At 47.8% G+C, this 27,815-nt stretch overlaps 1 protein-coding gene across 3 annotated transcripts in view; it reads right to left on the bottom strand.

Annotated features, from left to right (window-relative positions):
• The window catches only part of PCSK6 (proprotein convertase subtilisin/kexin type 6), a 192,332-nt gene that overhangs the window by 75,002 nt on the left and 89,515 nt on the right, over positions 1-27,815 (bottom strand). For all 3 annotated transcript variants that reach the window (XM_007990588.3, XM_007990589.3, XM_073012963.1), the window contains exons 7-11: positions 26,538-26,710; positions 21,359-21,571; positions 17,585-17,685; positions 12,512-12,615; positions 10,263-10,380 (exon numbers count right to left, since the gene is read on the bottom strand). In XM_007990588.3, the coding sequence (XP_007988779.1) occupies positions 10,263-10,380; positions 12,512-12,615; positions 17,585-17,685; positions 21,359-21,571; positions 26,538-26,710 (709 nt within the window). The remainder of the gene's footprint in view (positions 1-10,262; positions 10,381-12,511; positions 12,616-17,584; positions 17,686-21,358; positions 21,572-26,537; positions 26,711-27,815) is intronic.

Here is a 27,815-nt window from a genome sequence, read left to right as displayed (position 1 = left end):
TCCCAACTCTCCTGCAGAAAGTCAGGGTCCCCTCACTTTCCTGCCCTGTAATGGAAATGGACGATGGTTCCCTTTACAAACTCAGGGCAGCTTTACCATATGGGATGGAATCTGAGGATAAAAACAAAGCCTCAATCATTCAAGACTCCTTTCTACTAGAATTTTCTGACATACTCCCCAGACCAAGCAGACACAAAATCTGTACCCCAAGGCTGCTCCTGTGTCCAGGCTGGACCATCCTGCTGATTCCAGGCCACTAGAGTTCACGCCTCCTTGAACTTGAGCCCCCCACCCACCCCACTGATCTGCAGCTGAAGAAATACGGCATTCTTTGGTGCAGACCAACCACCACCCAGCAGCACATTAATAATTCCCTACCACACGACTGGCGCTCAGCTTATTATGGGCAGCGCTTTTCCCATTATGCCTGGACTCTCCTCCCGGGAGGCACAAGGCATTCTGCTCAGAGCCTCTCAGGAATTACATTGCTTGGCTCTACTGGGCCTGAGTCATAAAAAGCAATCAAAACAGTTATAAACAGTGACGTAATTCCCTCGGAGACTCTGTAAATATTTGAAAACATGCTTTGCATGCACCATAAATTGATTTAGAGATGCTGACTTCCTTCACTGCCTTCTCCCAAGTTTTACTGCTGGTGTTTACTGGTTAGCAGCCCCCACTGCGGTAGATGCAGAACACAACAGAAGGCTCTGGAGAGTTCCAGGCCCTGCAGGGCCCATATGTATCTCCAGGTGAGTGTCCCCCCTTCACCCCACACTAAGAATGCAATGTGGGTGTGTTGGGGAGAAGCAAGGTGTGGAAGAAACACCTAGGCCAGCAGACTTACTCAGTGCTCCCCTGGGGCTTCCAAATGTAGCTCCCAGTCAACCCCAAGAACCAGGAATAACCCTACACTCTCACACTTCAATACTTTTCCAGTGCTGAATAGCAAGATCAACGGGAAACAGAAACAAAAGCCTTAACCAAGTTGAAGACACTGTCCCCACACTCCAACCAATTGCTCAATGGCAGGGGAAGTGATCAATCGGCTCTAGAAATAGACCTGGAATCCTTGTGAAGAAACTTTAATCCCATTGATAAGGCACAGGGATGAGAGAACAGGAGCAGGGTAAAAGTAAAAGACAACCAAGCCCCACCCCTCACCTGCCCCCGCCACCCTGAGCCCCACCCACAGAGTAAATCATCTCAGAATATGAAAGTCTCTTGCGTCTAACTTTTTTATTCCTGCTAAGGGACTCCAGCCACTGCGTAAAGAAGGCTGGGTTGGGTGTGATCCTTCGCCAGCCCCGCTGCTGCTGCTGCTGCCTGCAGGGAGACTGGCTGGGGGCCGGAGCACCCAGCTTCTACAGGAGTTAATGGCCTCACTTGGTTTGGTTTTCAAAGCCAAGCCCTTACCTTCACCTTCACCTGGGGGCTAGAAGCTGAGCAGCCTCCTGGAACAAGGCTAACTGTAACAATTAGTTTTTATGTGAAATCTCTTAACTGCTAAATTGCTCAGTAACAGGCCACCAGGACTCCTAATTCCTCTAAGTTGTGGGGCAGCGCGGAAGCCCAGGACAGCTACTACAGGAGGGCATGCTGCCACCTTCCTGACATGCAGTTAGCTCCTGACACATTTTATTTCTGTGGTTGCTATTGAAACCATTAACCTACCATCCCAAATTAGAGTGCTTTTATTAGAAAGAGAAATAAAAGAGGAGGCTTCAAAATGTTTCATGATCATTGTGCTCAAAATTTTCTGTATTTCAGATAGAAACTCCAGGAAGAAAATAAGGAAGCCACCTATCAAAAGTCATCACTTTAAAAAATTAACTGCAAAACAGAAAGTAGAACAGTCAATGAAAAAAACAGAAGTGGTTCTCCACTCTACAGTTATTTCTAAGGTAACACTGAAAATGCAAGTCGACTGCCAAGTAATTTATTTTTTAAGTTAAACAATGTGCAGAGATGATCACTGTCACATGAATACAGCTACATTGTACTTTAATGATGAAAATTGATTTAGAAAGATCTTAAAGTTCCCAAAATAACTGAAAAGTGTCTTCTGCTATTAACTTCTGAAATTGTGGTCTATGTACATAAAGCCATCTTCCTAGGACCCTAAAGGATTCCAAAGAGTTAAATGATCCTGCAAGACCTGCCTGGAGACCGAGCGTTGTTGAAGCCAGGGAGATGGCCAGACTTGGAAAAGATCTCTAATGACAGCAGATACCACGTGCCATGGAGCCACATTTGAACGTTAATTACTCTGGTACTTCAGATGATCTCCATTTATCCTCAATGCCCTCCAACCGCTCCCTTCTCCTGAGGAGGTGAAGGCCTACCAACAGTAGCCATCCTGCTGACTTCCTAGGAACTCCAGACCACAGATATGTTGGTCTCTTCCTATTTTTTTTTTCCAATGCATAATACTATCTAAGAGCAAAAATAAATATTTTCAAGGAACCGAGTGCCAGGGGAAACAGGAAGGCGGGACATGGGCTGAAACCCTCCGCCTCCAGCTCCCCACTTTTCCTGTTCTACCTGGGAAGTTACTCCACGTCAGGATTCTCAATCCCTCCTTGAAGCCCTCTCCCCAGCTTGGCTTCCCGGGCCGACCTGGATCCTTGCACAAAGCACTTGTTTTGTTCCTCACTGGGCCCATGACTGTTCTAGGGCCATGTTGAGAGACCCTCCAGAATCAGGAGTTGGCAGCATCCTGCCAGCTGCTGCGCTGGCACCTGGCTTGGGGAGGAGAGGCTAAAGAACTGAGGCCCATTACAGCAGAAGGTCACCCAAGAAACCCTTTCACAGACTTGCTAATGGGAGTAAGTGGAGCGGCAAGAGTTAATTGGGACAGACTTGCTAAATAAAGCAATAGGAAAGCCAGCAGGTCTGTCGGAGGGCACAGAGTGCCTTTGTGAGGGTGGCAAGAGGCTTCTAAGTCACTTCTCAGACCTGTGTTCCAGGATGCATGCTTTCAACAAGATGGCCTTTAGGCTCTGAGGTAAGCTGCTTCATTCTATCTGTGGGCTTCCTTATTCATATGGGTTCAGCCTGAGAATTTTCCTCAGATGAAATTACTTTTTTTTTTTTTGAGATGGAGTCTCACTCTGTCCCCAGGCTGGAGTGCAGTGGGGCGACCTTGGCTCACTGTAACCTCTGCCTCCTGGGTTCAAGCAATTCTCCTGCCTCAGACTCCTGAGTAGCTGGGATTACAGGCCCGCGCCACCATGCCTGGCCAATTTTTGTATTTTTAATAGAGATGGGGTTTCCCCATGTTGGCCAGGCTGGTCTCGAACTCCTGACCTTAGAAGATCCACTGGTCTCGGCCTCCCAAAGTGCTGGGATTACAGGCGTGAGTCACTGCGCCTGGCCAAAATTACGTTTGATGATCAAACCATAGCACATCACTTAGGCGAGAAATAAAATTTAACTAAAAAAAAAAAAAAGCTAATCCAGTACATTAACTTACACAATGCTGTCCACAATTAATTGGGCCATAAGGTGCTTTAATATGTAATGCTTAAATTTATAGCATACTTTTTCTTCTATATTAAATGAGGGGACTAAATTAGCTGGCTTTAAAGATGCCTTCCAATTCTAACAGTCTACAATTCAACCTGAAGGGGAGTAAAAAAGACAATAAAATATACAGTCAATCCTCATTACTCACAGATGCTGTATTTGCATATTCACCTAGTGGCTAGCATTTATTTGTATCCCCCAAACCAACACTTGTGGCACTTTGGTGTCACGTGTATCCGATGCGTGCAGAGTGGTAAGATATGAGTCTTACCCTCAACAAGCACACTCCCAGCTGAGGTCAAACAAGGCAACATTGCCTGTTGGTGCAGCTCTCATACCATAAACAAGTGTCCATTTCCAGCCAGGCGTGGTGGCTCACGGCTGTAATCCCAGAACTTTGAGAGGCTGAGGTGGGCAGATCACTGGAGGTCAGGAGTTTGAGACCAGCCTGGCCAACATGGCGAAAGCCCATCTCTACTAAAAATACAAAATTAGCCAGGTGTGGTGGCATGTGCCTATCATCCCAGCTACTCAGGAGGATGAGGCAAGACCATTGCTTGAACCTGGGAGGTGGAGGTTGCAGTGAGCCGAGATCATGCCACTGCATTCCAGCCTGGGTAACGGAGTGAGACTCCATCTCAAATAAAAACAAGTGTCTGTTTCACAGTGTATTTAGTGCCACATTTTTCACAGTTTTGTGCTGTTTTTTGTTTTTTAGAGACAGGGTCTCACTCTGTCACCCAAGCTGGAGTGCAGTGGTGCAATCCTAGCTCACTAGAGCCTTGAACTCCTGGGCTCAAGTGATCCTCCCACCTCAGCCTCCCAAGTAGCTGAGACTACAGGTGTAAACCACCATGCCTAGCTGTGCTTTTCTGTTGGTGAATTCACTGTTTGAAATGGCCCCAAGTGCAGTGCTGAAGCACTATCTAGTATCACTGAGCATGAGAAAGCTGAGATGTGCCTTAAGGAGAAAACATATGTGTAAGACAAGCTTTGTTCCAGCAATGAGGGCTAGTGCTGTCATCTGTGAGTCTAAAGTTAATGGATAAATAATCTATGTTAAATAAGCTGCCTTTAAACACATACACATAAAACAGGGTCTGTACTGATAGACTGGCAAAAATGTGACCAGAGGCTCACAGGAACTTAACCCTGTATCTCTCCTAGGAACAATGCTTCAGTATTTGCTAATTCAGTGTTCGTGGTGACTTTGTAGAATAGTACCATGAATAGGGAGAATCAACTGTATTCAAATTCAAATCCTAATTTTAGAACTAGCAGCCTTTACAATCTGGGGGAAACAAGTTTGCTTCAAAACTAAGACAGGAAGGGCAAGGGCTGCAGGAACACAGCCAGCTGGTTAAGTTTGCTCGCAGCTACAAGGGGTACCAGGAGGCAGGAAAAATGTTGTGGGCCCAGTATGGTTACCCCCAGGGCAGGACTGCACAGCACTCCACGTTTTCTGAGGACACCCAGGCATGCTCTATATAACAATGGCCCAAGAGGAGAGACCAGAAGTAAGGGCCTCCTGTGGTACCCAGGTATGCACAGAGGTCAAATGCCCTGGAGGGAGAGGCTGGGTAAGGTGAGGAGGGGATGTGAGAGTGGCAGAAATCTGCATAGTTCTGAGACAACCCAAAGAAAGGAAGGGCTTTTGGCTTCCTAAAAAGATGTCAAATCAGGCTGTGTGCTTGAGCACAGCAGGGAGCTCGGCTGACCTGTGTCTGATCCGCACAGGCACTCCATCAGACTGCTGGGCTCCTGGCCTCACCTGCTTGCCTAGCTGACCTGCCGCAGTTGAGCCACCAGCAGCTGTGCTCTTAGGCACTGGCACCTGGCCAAGGCTGGAGGAACTTCTAGGCAGCCAGGGTCAGGGTGCTTTATCATCCCTGCAGGTGGTGTGCCCAGCTAGCTCCTGGCACAGAAGTCAAGGAGGGAGGTCTTCTAACGGGTGGGCAGGTTGCTCTACTTGGCTCGGTATTGCCCGAGTTCCTACCGAGAGGGGCAAGGTGGACTCTGGAGACAAGCAGCCTGCGGTAGCAGGTCAACCCTGCAGTACCCCAACTCTGGGCCTAAGTTCCTAACTCCTTTGTGCCTCCATTTCTTCCTCTATAAAATGGGGATAAAGATAGTACTCTAACCTCGTATGTTTATTGGGGATTTTTATGTAAAGTGCTTAGAGCAATGCCTGGCACACAGTAAGTGCCTTTATAATCACAATCCATTATCTCTCATCCACAGCCATACGTCTTTATAAACAGAGTTGTTTTAAAATGACCACCATATGCAGTCTAGTTTAACGAAATTCCAGAAAAGTAGGTAATATGTGGATAATCCAGAGTTAATTCCTGAACATCTATAAAAAGATTATCTGCTTTACAGATAATCCTTGATAGTCAAAGCAATGCATTGGCTTTCGGGTCTGAAGTGTCTTGTGTGGGTGTGAGTGTGTGAGAGAGTTCTTTAAAAGACAGGCCAAACTAAACTGTAAGCTCTGTCTGGACAGTAACCTTCCAAACCAGCAAAAACTAAAGATGTGCAGGTAAGTTCTTATTGCTTTGTGTTGGCTTAAAAGACCCTGTTGTTGTGGTCTTCCCAGCATTGAGGTGGGAGTCATGCATATCACAAATTGTTTCCCAGGTGCCTGGATTTTCAAAGCAGTGACAGAAGTACTGGCTAGAAAAATCAAGAGTTAAACAGAATATTTAATATTTGGGCCTCTATTTCATTCGTTGGAATAATACTAAGCTTAATTTTCTTTTTCATTGAAAGAAAAGCTATAAAAATATCAGCTTTATCCCTCTATTTAATACACACAGATTTTAACATCATTTTGCACAGGCAGATGCCACTGGTCATGATCCTATGTACCTTCGTTTAATTGACAAAAGCTCTAAACAGAAGGAAACCATTTGTGCCCAGGAGTAGGTCACATGCCTCTGGTCTACGAGTTTGACGATCACAACAGAGGCCCAGGCACAGCTCGCACTTTCATCCAGTGCTATCCTGGAGGACACTAGCAAGTCACTCTCTTTTGCTAACAGTAGCTGTCATTCAGTTCAAGTGATTTCCTCTCGCCTCTGCATGTAGATTTAGCATTTCCTGGAAGCTGCCTATGATGGGCCCTACCCCACATGGGCTCCTGCAGAGGTGGTTCAGACATCAGTACCTCGGTTCTGGGGCTCAGACTGTTCTAGGGTAGGGTAAACACCAGGCAGTAAAGAGACTGCCCAGCACAATCCCATGGTGCCTCGGAGCAGGGGGCCTGGCTCTTTGATTCTCACACAGGCCCAGCCCTACCTGAGGTCCCCTCTCTCTTCATTTTCTCTACCCTTCCAGGGACTTCTTCTTATTTTTCAGGTGGATCCAGACAGAGACTGGCTCAAACCCCACAGTCCCCAAATGTGCAACGTCCAGATGAGAAAAGCCAGAGTATCACTTGGGGTCCCGTTTTGGCTAGTCCTTTTCACACCACGGATGGCCTTTTTTTAAGTGACGGAGCTGCCTCCTGAAAGGACTGCGTCTGGTGGGTCTGGCATCATGGCCCCAGCTCCTTCCTCTGCAGCCCTCACTGTGCTGTGCTGATGGACTTTCTGTGCCTTTGGGCCTGAGCATGACTCAGGGGCAGGCAGGGGCTGTGATGCCAGCCACTGGGGCAGCGTTGGAGACAGCAGCTCAGCAGGGGGACACCACAGCTGATGAGGCACGAGCTCTGTGCAGTCATTCGGGGGCACTGGATGCAACGCTAGTCTGGGAGCACAGGCTGGGTGCACAGGAGGGATGTGCAGAAGGGGTGGCCCATTTGGCTCTTCCTGTCAGTCATTGCCATGAGGACAGTCTCCCTGAACCATGATCACATCCCAGCCCAGGGCTGGGGGTAGAGAGAGGTGCCCGGGATATTCGTTCCTGCCCCTGTGCGTGACCAGAGGGGTGGACATGTGAACACCCCAGCCCCTCTCCCTCAGGACCATGGGTGACATTACCATAGACCTGGCAGGTGTGGACATATGACCCATCTAGAGGACTCCTGTACTTAACATCCAGTGAACACAGTTGTCTGACCTTTGGTCACACCAGGGTAGCATCCTCTCCTGTTCAAGAGAAAAGACAGTCACCATATCCCACGCAGTGCACGCAGTGCACAAGAGATGGGTGTATAAAGAGGCATACACACCCCCTCTCTGTCTTCCCTCTTGTTCTGCTCTTCACCACAGGAAGCAGCTGAGGGCAGGTTCAGGACATTCAGAAAGTCCTAGGATTCCACCATGAGAGGAAGAAACCAGAATGAGGCCAAGAGAGTAGACAGCTGGACCCAGAAATGTGTGTGGAGAGGGGGCAGTTAGAATAAGATGGGAAAATGGCTGTGTGGGAACATTTCCTTTTCATTTTCAGCCACGTGATCCTAGCAGCTGGGAACCCCGATGGGGAAAACTTGCATAGCCGTGGGGATACTCGCAGCTCAGGTGCAGATGACCCCGACAGGCAGGCAGGCAGGCAGGTTCAGGGGCAGAGCTGGCTGAAGCTCCCTGCCAGGAGGGGAGACCTACCAGTGGATGTGAGGTATCGAACTCTGCTTGGTCACACCACTCTCTCTGGAGACCCTTATGTCCTCTGCAACAACCACATTACGGAGTTAAGCAAGTGGTTTGATAAGCAAGCGGTGTGAGACGGTAGGCTGGCTGAATATTCCAGAAAGAGTCTGAAACTGCTAAAGGTAAAGATGACTTTTCTTTAGAAACAGAAGTCTGATTCTTCTCCTCTCTTGGAGTTTGGAGGGTCCTTACTTTCCTCAAAGGACAGGAACAATGTTACACTGTATGTTACGGCGGGTTCCCTCAACCCGTGCTGTCTAGACTCCGTGTGCTTTCACTTAAAAAACAAAATAAAATAAAAATAAAAACAACCACTCGCCACCTAGGCACCACTCTGCCATCTTAAAACGATTTCTGGCAGGAGAAGAATGCTTCATTCAGGAGCCGCCCTGACGGGACACCGGCGGAGGCGCCGGGGCAGAGGGCAGCCCCCGGGTCAGCAACCAGACCCAGGAGCCCACCTCCCTCACCTAGCCTTTGAGGGTCCAGGCCGCAGGCATTTTCCAACAAACAAAGACAGGGAAGGCACAACCTCCTTTATCTCAGAGACTCTCCCCCTGTTTTCAAATTTGACAGTCTAAGGCTCCTCAGAGAAACTGATGCCTTAAGAAGTCAAGACTGAGGCTTGTCGGGTGGCCGGCTGACCTGTTGGGGCCTGGAGTGATCACTCAGCAGTCAGTGTGCAATTAGCCATGGGAGAAAAAGGTAATTTTTCAAAAGATCCCTCTGTGGCTGTTCATCCAGCTGCTCAGCCAACACATACTCTCTGCATTCCTACCACACGCAAGCCCTTCCACCAGGAACATTTTCCTCAACTATTTGTGGCAAAAGAGTGTATTATAAGAGTTAAGCATATTCAAGGAAGAGGCATCTAGAGAGTGATCTGTATTTGCTGATAAAGCAACATATCATTCTTTATCATCGCATCACTTCTTTTTCAAACACACGTTTTCCAAATGGAACAAGCAGTTACGGGAAAAATGCACTCCATTCTGCATCAGATACAAGGCCCAGAGAAACACCGTTCTCCTTAAAAGAACCGCTGTGATGACAGAATTGGAATGACCTGATTTCCTCTCCTAGTGGGGTAGGGTTCTTGCTTTCTGATTTACCTTATGGCTGATTTTTTTAAAAAATAAAAATTTTGGCCAGGCATGGTGGCTCATGTCTGTAATCCCAGCACTTTGGGAGGCTGAGGTGGGTGGATCATCTGAGGTCAGACCAGCCTGGCCAACATGGTGAAACCTTGTCTCTCCTAAAAATACAAAAAAATTAGCTGGGGATGGTGGCGGGAGCCTGTAATCCCAGCTACTCGGGGGGCTGAGGCAGGAGGATGGCTTGAACACAGGAGGCGGAGGTTGCAATGAGCCAGGATCATGCCACTGTACTCTGGCCTGGGCAACAAGAGCAAAACTCGGTCTCAATCGATCAATCAATCAATCAACGAACAAACATAACAGATTTAGAAAAATTCCAAAGAGAAATTCTGGGTGTGCCCTGCTCATGGGAGAGAGATGAAGCCAGGGCCCTTCTGCTCAAGCCTTGTTAAAAAAATCCCAGCGCTTAAGGCTGAAGAAGGTTGTACAGGGCCAGATAAAAGCCACACAAAGATGCTACGACTGTGTATAATAAGCAGAACCCCCACAACCCACAGCAGAGAAGGGGCTGACCCAGACGCTCCTGCCCAGGCCAGGTGGATTCACAGTGCAGGCTCCCAGGGCTGGTTAGGCTGGGCTGGGACTACAGCTGCAACCTCTAGCAGGTGGTGACAGAAAGGACACTTGTAGCTACTCCTCATTTTACCCTTCTGGGAGGAGCAGATCCCTGACTTGGTCTAATATGCTAAACATGGGTAAGAATTTCCAATAATAGGCTGAGTGATCAGGCTGAGGAACTGACCCCTTGTCATGGAGCAATCTGCTACGGAAGGGGAAGAGGCCTCAAAACAGTAATGGCTTAAGAAGTGATTCCTTTCCCAGCTGTACGATCCACAAGAGAAATTGCAGACATGTGCAGGCATGCACCGTGTACATGCACATGTGCACAGAATGCATGTGTAAACACCTCCAGCCACACCTTACAGCAGAGTCAGCTCCAAATCCACATGCCTGAGAAGTCACTGATAACACAGCAGAGCCTTACCTGGGTCTCTTGTCCGAGGCGGCCACACACATGTGCTGCGATGGCACCGCTGTCCACTTCTTTGCCTCCACAACGAGAGCTTCTGCGTCCACCAAACCAAATCCATAGAAATGGCTAACTGAAAAGACAGGCCCGTCAGAGCCAGGCTCTCCTGCCTTGCCCAGGAAGGGAGCAAGGCTGGCTCTTGCATCTGCTGGGCCCCATGGAGGACAGATGGACTATAACACTCGAGGTCTCCTCGGGGTCCCAGGCTGCAGGACGGGTCCCTCTGAGGGTTGCTCAAAGGTCCCAGCTGCTTCTCTCTCTCTGAACCCAACTCCTTCTGTTTAATTTAGGAGTGTGGGTCAGGAAGCATGTCCCGTTTTGGTACAGAGAAGAAGTGCTGAGAAGGTCTAGGACCTCTTTTTTTGAGACAAGGACAGGTTTCTTTACATAAAAAGGGCTTGTCAGTGTCTACGCTCCCTGAATCTTAGACAAGAGAAACAAAATCGGAGACCTCTTGGTTCACACAATTACCACGTGCCCAAAATGCAGAAACACAAGGCTGTGCTTATCTTTTTTTGCCATTTTCTTTCCCTGCTGAGTTCCCAGAGCATTCCGGGAAAGCAGCATGGCACAGCACGGAGACAGGCTTGCAAACTGGCCCGGTCCAGTATTTAATTTGGCCAGGGCAGGGGATTTTCAAAGTTTAATTTAAGAGGCAAGGTCAAGAACTAGATACAATCTATTTTCCTATTTAGTTAGACCAAAATTGAAATGTAGGTCAGCTCTTGTTACAGCACACCACTACCACCAACATTCCCGCAAAACAAAGATCAACTAGGCCCAGTCAATGGCCTCCTTACTAAAAGGAATGTCCCTTGGCACTTAGAGTAAGTATGCTTGACCTGTACTTTACAGATAGTAGTATCAGACTTGGTGTCAAATTAGTTAGACCTGAGCTTCAGAAAAGGTTAAAAAAAAAAAAAAAATTCCTCCCTAACATAAATACTATGGCCAAATGAAATATTTTTCAGTATACCTGATAAAAAGTCAGGTAAACAGGTCGGGCACAGTGGCTCATGCCTGTAATCACAGCACTTTGGGAGGCCAAGGCAGGTGGATCATGAGGTCAGAAATTCGAGATCAGCCTGGCCAACATGGTGAAACCCCATCTCTACTAAAATTACAAAAATTAGCTGGGCATGGTGGCAGGTACCTGCAATCCCAGCTACTCAGGAGGGATTACTTGAAGGAAAATTGTTTGAACACAGGAGGCAAAGGTTGCAGTGAGCCGAGATTGTGCCATTGCACTCCAGCTTGGGCGACAAGGCGAGACTCTGTCTCAAAAAAAAAAAAAAGAAAAGAAAAGAAAAAAAAAGAAGTCAGGCAAACAAAGCCAGTGGCACTGTCCTATAATTACCTGCTTCAAAGGCTGCAGATAGTTGGTTTAATCAAGCCCTGACCACGGGTTGATTTCATGGTACCTAGGTCTGTACCAGGCTGGGCTGAGGGTAGAGGCCCCACTGTCCTATGATTTATTTCTATAACATAGGGGCTGGCCAACAGAAGTTTTATAGTTAGAAAGTAACTTACAAAACTATCTTATTGTCCTCATTGTACAGATGAGAAACTGAAGGCAAGTTTCAAAATCACAGAGCTACTCAGGGCTAAGGATGCAAGTTGCCCTTAGGTGGCACACAAACAAACAACATTTATTTTAATAATTATGGATTTGTTTTAATGCACATTAGAAAAAATACATAACTACATATCAAACCTATGATTAACTAGATGTAGTAGAACTTCCTTTTAAAATACAATTCTTTATGTCAAAAAAAAAAAATAGTGAAGGCAGTAATTTTTAAGAGATGGAGTCCTGCTGTGTTGTCCAGGCTAGACTCAAATTCCTGGGCTCAGGCAATCCTCCTGCCTCAACTTCCCTAGTAGCTGGGACTATAGGCACACATCATTGCTACTGGCTTAAAGAGAACTATGAGTAAATATTGGTATAGGTGGTGTCGGGGTGTGGCAAAAGTTATAAAGTTTAGGAGACTCTAGACTCTTGTGACCTGAGGGTTCTTCCATAATGTCAGTGTGAGCTTCCAGGATACTTTTCTTAAATAGCTGTGCATGTGTTTAAACTCTTGTGACACACAATTAATAATAACAATTAATGCTATTTGGAGATTCCTTTTAAGGAATTCATAACACCTCTTCCTATCCATTCCAGGATCACCCAATGGTCCACTAGAACGTCATTGCCGCACCTTTATGACCCGCGCCGTTCACTTTCCAGTCGCTCGCTTTCAGGTGGGCCGGCCGGGATGTCTTCACTAGCAGGTGCTGGACGTCCCTCCAGGTTAACTGGCCGCTGCAATGACACAACACACCCTAGAGTCCATACAGATCAACAACAGCAGCAACACAAGCCACTCAGAGGTAGGAGGTCGGGAGCCAACCCTTGTCCGAACTTGAGCAAGCCCCTCGGGCTAAGGATTGCATTCCTTGGCAAGGGTTTATTTCACCATCTCTTTGTAAACAAGTTTCCAGCAACTAAATCCCAAGGAGAAAAAAGGTTCAATGGGTGACCTAAAATTCATAAGCATTAAAAGCCTAGCCTTGCTGCCAAGCTCTGCTTGAATTTACACACAGCCATATGGGAAATTCTGAAAATACACATAATAGTAAATGTTTATCAACTACTTGGGGCTATTCTTCACCATAATAAGCAAAAGTGCCTAAGAGTATGTTCAAACCATGATTGGCCGAGATTCCATCCTGTGTGGACCCACTGGCTGTAGATTATAATTCAAGATTTTAGTGTATCATTCTAAATTTATAAAATATTCACTTTGGGGAAGTAGAAATGTTTCATCAAAAGAATATAACATGCCACTAATGTAGGTAAATACACAGATGATTTTTTAAAAAATTCTAAAACACATGTGCTCACGCTTGCTTTTTGTGTGTGAGACAGGGTCTCGCCCTGTTGCCCAGGCTGCAGTGCAGTGGTGTGATCTTGGTTTGCTGCAACCTCAACCTTCTGGGCTCAAGCAATCTTCCTACTTCAGCCTCCCAAGTGGCTGGGACTACAGGTGTGCACCACCACACCCAGCTAATTTTTACATTTTTTGTAGAGACGAGGTCTTGCTATGTTGCCCAGGCTGGTCTCAAATTCCTGGGTTCAAGCAATCCTCCTGCTTTGGCTTCCCAAAGTGTTAGGATTACAGGTGTGAGCCACCATACCTGACCCACCCTTTTTTTTTTTTTTTTTTTTTTTTTAACATCTCTGAAATCCAGATCCATCTTATGATCTGATACCTCTTATAAGCCCCTTTGCCCACAGCAACCAGGAATGGATTACATTGCCTGGAGGTGCTGAACTTGGTCCTGCCTATTCACAGTGTCATTTTCGGGTCTAAATAACTCTCAGCCTAAAAGAACTCTTCAATAGTTACAAAAATTCTAAGAGATATGGATGTATTGTACAATTGGCAGCACTTCTGGTTTCTGTGGTACATAAAAAGGGTGCATCTTACAACTTTATGGCATCTTGGATTCGATGAAATATAGTGTGAGAGTAGTATAAAATAAGAGCATTGTTCCTTTCTTCTAATCAGTATTAATTGCTATGGAATCTGGATATTTGAACATACAAGCTTTCTGCAAGGCTGCTTTAAAACATGGTAAAGATAACACCTACATGTGATCAGTAATAAAAGGAATATATTTTTGCCCTATCAAACAGCTGAGTGAAAAGAAAGATGTATGGGCTCATGGTTCCAGCCGCAATTTGATAGATAAATACTTATGGATCTTTTATTCCTTTTTTAGTCGATTAAATGGATGCCTACCTAGGACTTTCCACTCAATCAGAAAATTAACCAAGAATAAATGAGCATCTCTCGAGTCCAAGGCTCTCACTCCCTAATATCACAAACACAAACTCTTTCTTTCCAGACCATCTTTCCAGGGCTCATTGGGATGGAGGTGACCAGAAGCACAAGCCCCACGTTTGTCTTGTTGCATGTTTACTAGGAATGCACGCCATGCTACATGTGCTGCCTCGGGGAATATGACCCTAGGAACATGGACAAAGTAAATTCGGGGGAGCTGCTGCAGCTGAGGGGGACTGGGGATGCAGAAGAGAGAGTGCTGAAGTGCCCAGTTGCTTTGCCCTCCCTGATGGAGCCTGCTTGGATGTCACAGGTATCTCTCCAGTGGCCAACTCTGTGTATGGGTGTGTGAAGATGTACAGAACACAAAATTTACCATTTCAACCATTTGTAAATGTACAGCTCAGTAGCACTAAGTACATTCACATTGCTCTGCTACCGCCACATCCATCTCCAGAACTTCTCACCACCCCCAAACTGAAACTCTGTCCCATGGGACACTCAGTCCCCATTGCTCCCCTTCTCCAGCCCCTGACAGCCACCATGCTACTTTGTGTCTCTATGAGTTTGACGGCTCCAGGTCCTCATGTAAGTGGAACCACACAGGATTTGTCTTATTTCCCTTAGCACAATATCGTTGAGGGACCTTATCATAACCTGTATCAGAATCTCCTTCCTTTTAAGGCTGAATGATATTCCATGGTGTGTACAGAGCACACTTCACTTATCTCTTCCTCCATCATGGACACTCGGGTTGCTCCCACCTTTCAGCTGTTGCGAACCATGCTGCCATGAACATGGCTGTGCCAATATCTACCCGAGTCCCTGCTTTCAATTCTGGATATACACTCACAAGTGAGATTGCTGGATCGTCTGGGGAGTCTGTTTAATTTTTTTAAGGAAGTGCTATACTATTTCCTATGGCGGCTGCTCTTTGCCCCCTCTTTGCCTGTTTTCCTACGAGAAGCTCACCCATGGCATTAAGTCTTGGGGTACACTCCTTCCCTGGGCTCACACTCTCCAGGCTCCAGCTCTGGCCTCCCCTGATTTCTCCAACGTGTTCTTGCTGCTCCTGGCTGGTCACTGGCTTCCTTGCTGTCTCTCCCCATCCATGTCCAGTGGCCCAGTCTCCAGGCCTTTCCCTGCCAGGCACACCTGTTCTCCTCCTGCATCCACTGCCTTCCTGCAGCCCACACACCAACCACACTGTTAGGGGAGGATTCTGAGGCCTCAAGTAGCCCATGGCCACGCACCCTGGTGGAGAGGTCACAGGTGCAGGCTTTGGAGTTTAGACAGTGCTGACATGGCCACACCCCATGCTGCCCGTGCAACCTGGCAAGTTACTGCTGTGTGTCAGCACGGCCTACTCAAAGATGGCTATAGCCAGTCCTCCTGGAAATCTTGAATTTAGGTGCCGGGAAGCATGACCTTTGGAGTGGAGGACAGAATGGGTCCAGGGAGTGAGAAAATTTGGAACCATTTTCTTATGAAAAAATCTATTCTATTTTTGACTCTAGCAATAAAATCACAAATATAACTGCACGGAAAATATGTCTAAGAGATGATGTTGAAAATGTTTTTTGATGAAGAAGGGATGTTTGAAAAGTACCAAGACTGTCCCAAAACCATTGGACTCCCTTTGCAGAATTCCAACATGTGTGGGTCTTCCTTCATTCTGGCTGCACGCTGTCTGGGGGCCCTCCCCAGACTCTCAGGGAGCATCTCTACCCAGAACCATCTGGCTTTGCCCCAATTCCTTCCACAGCAGTAGTGAACAGAGACAGAAGGCAGTCCTGAGGCCAACCAGAACAGGCGAGAGCCATCCCAAGCTGCAGATCTGCTCAACACAGGCTTTCAAATTCCCAGACATCAACTGTTCCTTCCCTGACCAATCCTGTAGGTGTAAAATGCTTTAGATTGACATTGCTCCAAATGACGTTTGCCTGATTCGCAACCTGTATACTTCAGAGGAGGAGCTAAAATGATGAGGAAGACGATCGTCTGAGCTTTCATGTGCCCACTGACCAAGTTTAAGGGGACAACATGTCCCAAAGCAGGGTTTGTTTTCTATTTAGCTCTTTGCATGTTTCCAATAAGGAATGGAGGAAAATACAGCGCAAAGAAGGGTAGAGTATGCAAATTTGAGTTTCCACACAAACAACTAATTACTTAGAATTTTTAAAAAGAGCCTCAGGACACAGAAGCTAACATTTTGGCCTGGAAATTAAAAATATCAAACTGTTTCTTCGTTAAATTGGTAGCATTTGAGTGTTATGCTCAGTTTGTCTTGTGCAAATCCACACGCAAACATACGTAATTACAAGCATTTAGGCATCCCAACCATTCTTTTTGAGTTATTTAAAAACTCATCTACAACAGATGGCTACTGCAGAGGGCTAGTTTGTTCTCTGCCAGTTGTGATGACTAAAGTACAATTTGGTTTTGACCCTGTGATTGCATGTGCAGTTAACTTGCTTTTCTTTCTGAACCAACGACACATACACAACTCAAGAGTTTTTCTTGATTGTCAATTTACAAGTGAAAGTTCCTAAAAAGAAGCTAGAGCAACCTAAAGTGTGATCTTGGTGTGAGGTGCAGAATCAGAGGCAGGCCTTGGGCTCTGGCCCAACCAGCCCCCGTGTCCTACAAAAGCTAGGAGACTTGGGCTTTAAGGAAGAAACCACTTCACGCCCATCAGGATGGCCTAAAAGAAGGAAGGAAATTTTGATACGTACTACAAATGGGTGAACCTTAAAGACATTATGTTAAGTGAAATAAGCCAGGCACAAAAGGACAAATCCTGTGTGATTCCACTTACATGAGGCACCTAAAGTAGTCAAATTCATAGAGACAGAAAGTAGAATGGTGGTTGCCAGAGGCTAAGGTGGGGGTCAATGGGGAGTGTTATAGGCTGAACTATGTCCCCTCCAAAATTTATTCATCGAAATCTTAGACCCCAGTACCTCAGAATATGATTATATTTGGAGATAAAGCCTTTAAAAAGGTAATTAACATAAAATGAGATTATTAGGGTGGGCCCTAATCCAATACGACCAGTGTCCTTATAAAAAGACGACACAGCAGAAGGGGAGAAGTCAGCTTTCTGCAAGCCAAGAAGACACCAACCCTGCTGACACCTTGATCCAGGAATTCCAGGCTCCAGAACTTTGAGAAACTAAATTTCTATTGTTTGAGCTGCCCAGTCCGTGGGACTCTGTTACGGCAGCCTGAGCTGACTAACCTGGGCTGCAGGCATAGGGTTTCAGCCTGGGAAGAAGACAAAGCTCTGGGGGAGGGATGGTGGAACAGGGCATACAACTCAGCAAATGTGCTTAATGCCACTGAGCTGTCCACTTCAACATGGTGAAAATGGCAAATGTTATATGTATTTTACCACAATATGAACTTTTTCTTTTTTTAAAAAAAAGGAAAGTGGGAACTTACTTTGCTTCTAGAGCCAAGGCGATGATGCCAGCCACCATGGGGGCAGAGACTGAGGTCCCGGTGTGGCCATCGGTACAGCGCTGACGCAGATCAGTGGTGACCTGGAGAGAGACAAGCACAGTGAGGCGGTGATGGCAGACAGGCTAATTCACTCTCTGGAGAAGGCAAGGCTACTTCAGATGCCTCTAACTGGCGAGCGTGACCCTGGGTCCCAGGAACAAATAAGGTGTTAGGCAAATGCATCTCTCAGCAACCACAGGTTTCCACAACATCTGGTGCTCCCTGCTAAATCACTTTGCAGGAAGACAGATAGGGACAAGGAGGCCAGCTGGGAGCACAGACCATAAGCTTTGATAATAATAGATCAGCTGGTTCCCTCTCTACTGCAGAAGCTCATGTGGAAAAAATGGTAAAACAACATGAAACCAAGAAGCACCCCACAAGTCCTCCTCCTTGGGTCTGCTGGACTTTGTGCCCTGTCACCAACACCCAAGAATACCCATGGCAAGACCATCAGAGTCCACGCTAGTGACCCCTAAGTCACCCCCTGACTTCAGAGCAGCTGGAGGTACCCAGGTGGCTGAGAGAGAGTTTCTGCCTTTAGCCAGCAGGTCATAAGTAGGGTCCTCCACCAGGATGTCCTTCTGAAGAAGCAGATCAACCTGGCATGTTCTTGACCTCCCAAGGCCTGCTGCGCAGGGCAACAAGGCAGGTACTGCTAGCTGGGGGCTCTGCCTGCCCTCCTCGGAGGCACTGGTCCAGGCTGGGTGTGGGATGGATTCTGGACCTCACTACCGCTCAGGCTGATGTGTATCTCCCTTTGGACTGAAATGGGAAGCAGGTGCTGGGGAGTTCAGCCTGTGTGGGTTCAGCTGTACTAGGTGGGATTGTGGCCCCCATCATCTTTGTCCCCTGGTGTTATTCCGATGAGCTTTGCAGATGGAGTTAAGGTTGGTAGCCAGCCAGCCTTAAAGCAGGAAGATGATCCTGGATTCTCTGAGTAGACCTGGTGCCACCACAGGCCCCTTCACCTTGGAAGAGGAAGGCAGCAAGGCTGTCAGAGAGAGGAAGCATTAGGACTGGACCCACTGCTGCTGGCATTGAAGAGGGAGTTGAGGAGCAAGCCAAAGAATGTGGGTGGCCTCTAGAGGCTGAGAATGGGCCCCAGCTGACAGCCAACAAGGAAACGGGAAATTCAGTCCCAGAACCACAGGGACCTGAGTTTTGCCAACACTGCCAACAGCCCAAGTGGGCAAGGAAACAGACTCTCCCTGGAGCCTCCAGAAGGAACCACAGCCCTGCCAGCACCTTGGCCTCGGCCTTGCAAGACTCAAAGCAGAGACTTGGTTGAAACTCCTGGACTTCCGGCCTACAGGACCATGAGATATCAATTTGTGCTGTTTTAAGCTGCTAAGTTTGCGATAATTTGTTACGGCAGGAATAGGAAAGTCACACCCACCCACCACAGGGCTCCAGTAGCCGATTTGCCTAAACTTTGAGAATCAGTTTCACAGTGAGAGCAATGCAGATCCTATTCCAAACTCAGCACCTTCCTTGCACACGTTTTAGCTGGGCCAACAACTGTCTAAGGAAGTGGGGGTCTGGCCTGTGTCACACACACAGGATGATTCGACAGGAATGCCAACAAAGACCAGCTTCCTCCTTGCTTGTTTCAGTGGGGCTGGGGTACCTCAACATGGGGAGGGCAGCTGAGGGCATGGGAAAAGGGACAAGAATGCCCCCTCTCTGAGCCCAGCATCTTCATATGCAAATGGACACCATGATATAGATTTCAGGGGTTCTCGGCAGATCACAGCTGGGCACCTGAACATTCTTGTGCTTCGTAAATGGTTGCCAGGAGGAGAAACTAGGGTGGCTGGGCAGGAGGCCATGCTCCCAAGAGCATGTAAGGCTCACAGCTGGTTCTCCAGCTTCAGAGAAGGGGGTCCTGGGGAGTGAACAGAGTGGCCTACCCTGGGAGTGATGGCTGAACCAAGGTGAACGGCCCCTCCTGAGTCCTAGTGCTATACCTGGGATACAGCTAGTGTTCAGTGAATGAACATACCCTCCTGTTCTGGTGAGAGATGCTTTCTTTAGGTTTTACTCCTCTATAAAGAGTCATGTCTCACCATGGGACCTCCCTCGCTCCTGGTGGGCACCTGTTCACACTCCCCAGACTCAGAGGGACAGAGAATGAAGGGGGACAGGGTTGTGATTGCCATTAAAGTCCTGCTGAATGCTGGGACTGTGATATGTCGACTGTCCTGAGCAGCACTCATCTCCCTGGAGTATGTCTAAGAGGACTCAGAGCAAAACCTGGGCTCTGGTAGAGCTGAAAATAACACTGTTCATACTGTCAGAGCAGACTTCCCGGGCAGCGACCAAGACAAAGTATGTTTTCCCTTTTACCCCTCTCCAAACTATGCCCTTCTTACCCACATACTATTGCTCATGGAAGATAATTTAAAAAGAAAGAAAGAAAGAAAATCAAAGCATTTTATAGCCAAGGCATATGCACACACATGGCATACGAACATACATGCTGACATGATTCGTGATGCAAATAAAGCTGCAAGTCCTGCTTCCAGGGTTGACAGACACCATCCTGCCTGCACACAGTCCACGTTATAAACTGTCCCATAACTTAGCAAATTCGAACTTGCAGCCATTCGGCCAGCAAGACTATGTTGGGTTTTGGCACAAGTGTCTGTCTAATAAGACCCCAGCAAGTCTGGGCTCAAATGAGCTGGATTTCTAGGTAAACAGGATACCATTCAGCATCTCAGCTGCCCATCCCAGGGGTGCGTACTCGGGCAGAAAAGGAAAATAACAAATTAATACCTTAGTTAACCAGCCCAAGCCGCTACCAGGCTGGTGACGGAACGATGGCAGCTGACCCTTTGCCGGTGCGGAGCAAAGCACAGAACAGGAAGCCTGTATGCTTCCACAGAAAAGTGTAAAAATAAATTTGCGAATAACTTCTAAAGATGTGGCTGAGCAGCCAGAGAAATGAAAAGATGCTAGTGAGCTTTAAAATTTAACCATGTCTGGCCAGCTCCATGGTTTCATTTTCAAAATGTCTACAAGTCAACTTAATGACTGTGCATTTCAATTCTGCATTAATTTGAACTGGAAATCCTCCCTTCCTCCTTTTTTTTTTTTTTTTTTTTTTAAGTAGGAAAGTATGTAGGGAAAGAAAAAGCATACATTCTACCGGAGTACTAAAACAGTTACCTTTTAAAAGATAAATCATGCTTATGTTCACTTAAGTGAGTGGAACAGACAGAAACCACTGCTCGACTTAAAAGTGTCCAAGAAAAGTATTTTTGTAGCAACAGAATGCCTAGAAAAACTCTTGGATTTCTAGAATGTCTCAGTATAAAACCAAGTCTTTCTCTTACTCTGTTGTACGTGCTGGAGCTGGATGGGTTCATTGGATTCCAAGAGATGCGACCACAGAATTTCAGAGTTAAAACAAGACATCATGAGAAGGAACCTCATTCTTAAATAATATTTTTAGATCTCTAAAACCAGAGAGGGGTTTAATTGCTATTTCTGTGCAAAGATTAGAAAGCCAGTGTCCGAGGAAGGCTGCCAAGGGACTGGGGTTTACCTCGAGGCTCAAATTGTTTGCCGATGGGTGAGGCTGGGACCCTGGGATCCAGAATAATCTGGCCTCAATCTAACCCATATTTCTGAGAAAGGGAGAAGAAACTCATTCCCAGAGGGCTGAAGCACACACTGTAAGCACTCCAACTTGCCAGGAGAACTTACGATTTTTCGCTCATAAAAGGCTCCGCTGCTGTAGGTGGTGGCCAGGGTGGAGGCGCACTCTTCCAGGTACCAGGGCTTGTAGCCATTCTCGGTGGCGCTGCTGACGGAGATGGTGTAGATGCTGTTGGTGTAGCCATCACACGAGCAGTAGTCCCCCTCTCTCCCACCGTTCCCAGATGCCCAGACGAAAATGGAGCCCAGGCCCTGCCGGCCCTAGAAGGAACAAGAGGAACAAGGCTTAGCCCCGCAGCCAGAACCTCGTAGGGTGGGTCTCACCCCTGACCTAGAGTCCCATCTCCCAAATGTTCCTTCAAATGGGGATAAGAAGGGTGCGTTCAGACCATCTGGATGCTGCTGAGAGCATGGTTTTGGGGGCTGTTTCGATTTTAATGGTGTGCTTTTGCCTGTGACAGCAGCCCTAAAATTGCAGAATCACAGGATCATACAAGGGAAAGGTGCCAGAAAGACTCCTCTGTTCCTCACAGGAAAATCCAGGGTCGCAATACAAGCTGCTCGATTCCACGGCCATGCCTATCATTTCCATTTTAATGGCCTACGATCAAAGAGACCTAGCAGTGCTGCAAATAACACTGAGATTACAGAGGATGGTGGAATTTATAACTTTAATTTTTCTGGGTTGAAAGAGCTGGTCTGGTGGGGAAAAGAATGATTTTTCTGGAAAACATACTTGAAGAAGTACCCTTCTTGCACAGTGAGAGGGATAGGACCATGAACTCTGGGTGAAGACAGAATAGGTGAAAAGGGTTATGTCCAGGAAGCTGGTAGCAGCTTGTGGGTGTCCTGTCAGGGCTCCCCATGGTCTCTGCTGTGGGTAAGTATCAGGGTGGTCTGATTCACATCACTAGCCAAGCCCAGGGCCTCATTTGTGTGTAGGTTTTCTTTACTTTTTTTTTTTTGAGACAGGGGTCTTACCCAGGCTGGTCTGGAACTCTTGGGCTCAGGCGATCCTCCTGCCTCAGCCTTCAGGGTAGCTGTGCTTACAGAAGTGGGCCGCCACGCCCAGCTGTGCACTGGTGTACATTGTTAAGAACGTACACACAAAAGCAAGTCTTTGAAAGACAGCAGCTGGTCAGGGCAGATTCCTGAAGCTCTGCTCTACCCCATACCCACAGGATGGATGATTTCTGACCACACTGAGAATCATTCCAGCCACAAATACCAGCTAAAGATTAGCGAGTGGAAGACTGAACTGACCGATATAGTCCAGATGGCTGGATGGGCTGCTGGTACACAGCCGGCCTGAGAGCAGGGCCAGCGTCCACTTCCACGGGAAACTGGAGCCACTGGCTGGCTACCACATCTTTACTGAGGACTCTCCTTCCCAAAAATGGAGGAAATTTATACTTATGCACAACAATTGGCCAATTTAAAGATAACTTACACCCCAATTCTGCAATCCCCATAGAGCCAAATTGAAGTCTGCTGCTGACCAAACATGTCACACTCACTTTCGGAGCACAATGACTGGACCTGCCTGCTCTGTACACTCACGCCACGGAGGTTTGTAAACCAAGGAGACTCCAGCTCCAACTTGAGGCTCCCAAGAAAGCCCACAGGAAAGTTCTTGAAGCCCACGCAGCCCCGCTGCTTAAGGCTGCCTTGTCCACTCTGTTTTCTGCATCCGCAAGGTGAACTGTGTCTGGGTGGCCAAGAGCTCAACAGAAAGGTCACTCCCAGAAAAGCTAACCTTCTGAGAAGAAGGCACAAATTGCTCAGGAAGGTGGTGTGTGTGTGTGCATGTGATTACCTGCAGGAAGAGATTCAGCTGAAGCCGGTTTAAAGCAACTATAATGCAAATCAAAAGGTATTTAACCCATCAGAGCCTCTCCTTATTCCAGGTGAGAATTAGTCCTAGGCACTGCCACGCCTAACTCCCCACCCCACTTGAAATGACTCATAAAATGTCCTTTAGCAAGGGAGAGCATGCAACCTTACTGCTCCAGGAGCAGAGAGAATGGCCAAAAACAGCGCTCCCCAAACTTGAATGTGCACACCCTGGAGTCACCTGGGAACCCTGTTACAATGTGGACTTGCACCCCAAAGTCCAGCGTGGGCCTGAGAGTGTGCATCCCTAATGAGGTCCCAGAGGATGCCAGTGCTGCTGGCTCTGGACCCCACTTTGAACACCAAGAGCCTGAAATGCTCAAGGTTTGCATTTATAGCATGCACCATGCATTTGTTATGAGACCAACCCACCCTCATAGGTGTCAACGTATCAACAACCTTTCCCCTCCTTAAAACGGTTTCCGGGAAGGAGACATGGAAATGAGGTGAGGAAACAGTCAGATCTGAGGAGTGTAGAGATGTTTTAACTGTCTCTGAAGACTTTATTTTCACTTCCCAGATCTTCCAGTGGCTTCATGGAAGCCATGGGACAGAAGCTGTAGGGGACATTTCAACCCTAGCCGTGAACCTGCACTTCTTTTCAGTAAACTCACAACTTCAACCCAATCAAATCGTATTTCAGAGTCTTCCCTGGGGAGGGAGAGTTCATTTCATGAGCTCAGAAGCACTGCTACTGAGGGTTAGCAAACACCGGCTACGTGGAGGCGGCCAGTGTCTTTAACCACAGCAATGTCTAATCGCCCCTTCTGAATAACCAGGTGTGAGAGGAGTAAGGCTTCCTAAGGACCAACATTAAACAGATCTTTATGCCAAGTTACAGCTTCTGCAGTCTCCCACCACCAGACCACATCATCTACCAAAGACAAAGTCGGATTTTACAGAAGATTGTAGGTGACAAATAGGGCCACAAGGAGGAAAAACAGATGGGGGAATGTGGTTTGGTTTGAGATCATCAAATTTCTAGGAGGATTTTCAGTGACAGATTGAGACAGGTGCAATTTAAGTTTCTCTGTATGACATATTTTACTTCCAAATGACGAAAAAAAAATCAAATGACCTCAGTATTTCACGAAACTGTGACAAGGATGAGGGGAAACCACATGGTCCCCTCTGCAACTTTCCCACTCCCCTGACAGCTGGATGAAACCAACACTGCTCAGAATTCAGAATGCAAAGATCCCTCTCTGCAGCTCCAACCTCCCCAAGCCTCGCATAGGCTCAGGGAACCAGACAGCCCCAACGATCACTGCCAAACAACCAGGATCCCTCCTGGAGAGAGGGTGCCTCATCCTAGGAGCTCAATCTTTGGAAATCATCCCATAGAAATGACAGACGCTCAGCAGTAACCCCATCCAAAGCAATATGTTCCATGCAGAAAATGTCATCTCCAGCTTACCCACCCTCTCCGAAGCTTAAATTTAGCTTAATTTTTAAGATGTCTCGTTTGTCATCAAGACGGAGATCCAAGCGATCCAGTGAGTTGGGGCTGGGAACCAAGTAATGGAAGGGTGATTTATGTATTCGGCAGTTCTTGGTGGATAGCAGCTGACTTGGTCATACCTGAGTCTGCCAGCACTCACTCGGCCCAGCCTCGGGCCTGGCTTGAGGGCTCAGCAGCCTGATTGAAGCTGCCTTGGTGTTTTCTTGGAGGAATGGAGACAAAGGAAGCTGTCCAGTGTCACAAGGATGCACACTAGGTCCCGTGCTGTGTGCGTGCGTGTGTGTGTCTACACTGCCCCTCTTCCTTAATTTTCCTTCTCACATTGAGTGTCTGGGTGAGTACTAAACTTGGAGGGACATGGGGGTAGATACCCCATATTTGGTCATTGGTTTCTCAGGCATTCAAGCCCTGAGTGGTTGGGGGGTGGGGGCAGTAGAGAAGGAAGCTTCTGTCTCACACTTGCAGAATGACACCAAGTCCTTCAGAGAAGGTGCAGGCGGGTGCAGCTGGCAGGAGGTAGAAGATGCAGTGTAGGCCTGATGCCCGGGAAAGGTAAGAAGTGGAAGAAACTCCAGGGTTTCAGCAGGGCAGCAGGGCAGCAGCGCAGCAGGCCTGGGGGGTCTTCTAAGAGAAAAATGCTCATCCCCATAAGAGGAAAGTAGTAGATAGTGACCAAACTCAATGCACCCAGGAAAGCAATCAAATGATATTACTTAGAGAAAGGAAATCATGAACACAGTTTAAAAACAGATTCCTCCTCTGTGGGACAGGACTCGGGGGTGGGCACAGAGAGACAGAGAAAGACTGTTTGCAATATAATCTCTTCCTATTATCTGACTGACTTATTAGCTGTTTATGAGCCACTGTGTAATCACTATGCATGGGTTATAATACGATGAGAACTTTAAAAGTATTTTAAATGATATAAATTTAATGGGCTTGACTCCTGCCACCACCTCCCCATTCTCCCATCCCCCACAGGAGAAGTCAGAGAAGCCTGGACTTCCTGCTGGAACTCCCTGTCCCCACTCCATACAACAGTCACTGACCACACATTGAACTTTGGGCTGGGGCCTGTTCAGCCACCCAGGGCCTCCTGGAAGCTGACCACAGCTCTGTCTGCCTGCTCCAAGAAGCTGTCCTCACCCAGAAATCTGCCTTGCCACCCTGCTTGTAAGAACTGGCTCATCTGCAGCCACCCCCTCCCCCTTCCTCAGCCTTCCTGACACACATGGATCCGGAACCAAAGACCACAGAGTGGCTGGCGGGTGGCCTCGCAGGAGCCTGCCAGCCTCGCCTTGGCCCATCAGCAGAGAAGCATCTTTGCTCTGCCTAGCCCCTTGTGAGGTTCTCCTGGAGGAGTTCGAATTGGGCTGGGCTGTGTGCCTGTAGGGGACACCCTGACCACTGCTTCCTGCCGCAGTGGGGCCTGGGTGAGTACATACCCCGCGATGAATGCAGAAAGTTCCACGGCTGGGTGTTTCTAAGGGCAGGTGGGCCGAGGCCCCTGCATAGTCCAAGTAACAGGCCAGGGGAGCTGCCTTGGACCCCTGTCACCCACCTGTGTATCCCCTTCAGCCAGGGATAGGTAAACTCCAAGGCAGAGAGGGTCGTGCTAGCAGTGACCACCTGGTTGTCACTGGAACAGCTGTTCTGGAACAAGGCAAAAACACTTCTGCTCTCGTTGGTAAAGAGCCACTTCTCAGACTCCCCAAGTGACTCCTCCACACTGGCCCTGGCACCTGGCACAGCAGAGTCTTCCCAGTCTGGTTTCAGGGCTGTGGCCAGTGTCACTCTGGTATTTAATTGTTAAAAATGTTTACTGTCACGCTTGTCCCAGAGTGCTCCCTTGTAGCCCTGGGTTACTCACACCTTTTTAATGCCATACTCGAAAGCCTGCTTAGCCAGTCGGCCGGGCCCGTCCACCGTCTTCCCATCGTCGTCCGGCCCCCAGCTGGCACTGTAAATGTCGATGTAGTTGGGTCTGATGCCCAGCGACTTTGCCTCGACCACATCTGTGACGTCGCCATCCAGCATGCGGATGCCTGAAAGCACAGAGGAGGCTCAATGTCGGCACCCAGCGCTCCGGGCACACAGCGACCGGAACCCGGGCCCAGGAAACTCAGACAAGGACACTGCATCACAGAGTCCCTCCCCAGCAGGGGCTGTTCCCTGTCATTTTGCAAAACTGGCTCCTCTTCTCCATGCTGGCTGATGTGAAAGAATTAAAATGACAACTCAGGCCAGGGCAACAAAAGAAACCAAGCTACTTCCCAAAGAGAGAGTTTAGTTTCCCTCAGTGCTATGATGTCCTGCTGTTATCTAAAAATGCATATTTCTGTTTCTTATTTTAAAAAACAAGAACTATAATAATAATAATAATTATTATTACTTTGAGACAGAGTCTCACTCAGTCACCCAGGCTGGAGGGCAGTGGTGCAATCTTGGCTCAAAGCAACCTCCACCTCCCGGGTTCAAGTGATTCTCCTGCCCCAGCCTCCCGAGTAGCTGGGACTACAGGCACACACCATCATGCCTGGCTAACTTTTTTATTTTTAATAGAGACAGGATTTGGCCATGTTGGCCAGGCTGGTCTTGAAAAGTTCCACGACCTCAAGTGATCCACCTGCCTCAAACTCCCAAAGTGCTGGGATTACAGGCGTGAGCCACCACCCCTGGCTAAAACGCACATTTCTATAATGGAACTCCAGAGCCTTTTCAACTCTCCCAGCTGTTGAGAGTTCACATCTGTTTCTCTTTCCTTTATAATTCTACTCTGACGTACAACTTACGATGTACCAAATGATGAGCTTTCAACCTGGAAGACAGAGGCCTGCACTCTAGGTTATAATGGAGGGGACTGGGGTCTTGGACTTCGCTGGCCAGCTCATCTCCATTTGGGTTTGGGATCTATGTTCCCTGGAGGGGTCTTTAGAGGTGGGGAGTCCAGCTTCCTCAAGAGCACCCCAAAAAGAGAGGGGTGAGGGGCTCCCACAAGTCTCTCCCAATGCCTGCCATCCCAGCCAGGGGCCTCCCTTCTTGCCTCATACTTGGCATCTGCCTTTATCACTGGTTGCCCTCTGCAGCCAGAAAGTCGCCCAAACAACAGTGCCTCCCCCAGAGAAGGCATCTGAGAAAGTCCTGGCATGA

Source organism: Chlorocebus sabaeus, chromosome 29, assembly GCF_047675955.1.
Source record: "Chlorocebus sabaeus isolate Y175 chromosome 29, mChlSab1.0.hap1, whole genome shotgun sequence".
Taxonomy (NCBI): domain Eukaryota; kingdom Metazoa; phylum Chordata; class Mammalia; order Primates; family Cercopithecidae; genus Chlorocebus; species Chlorocebus sabaeus.
This window is presented reverse-complemented; position numbering and strand designations above follow the sequence as displayed.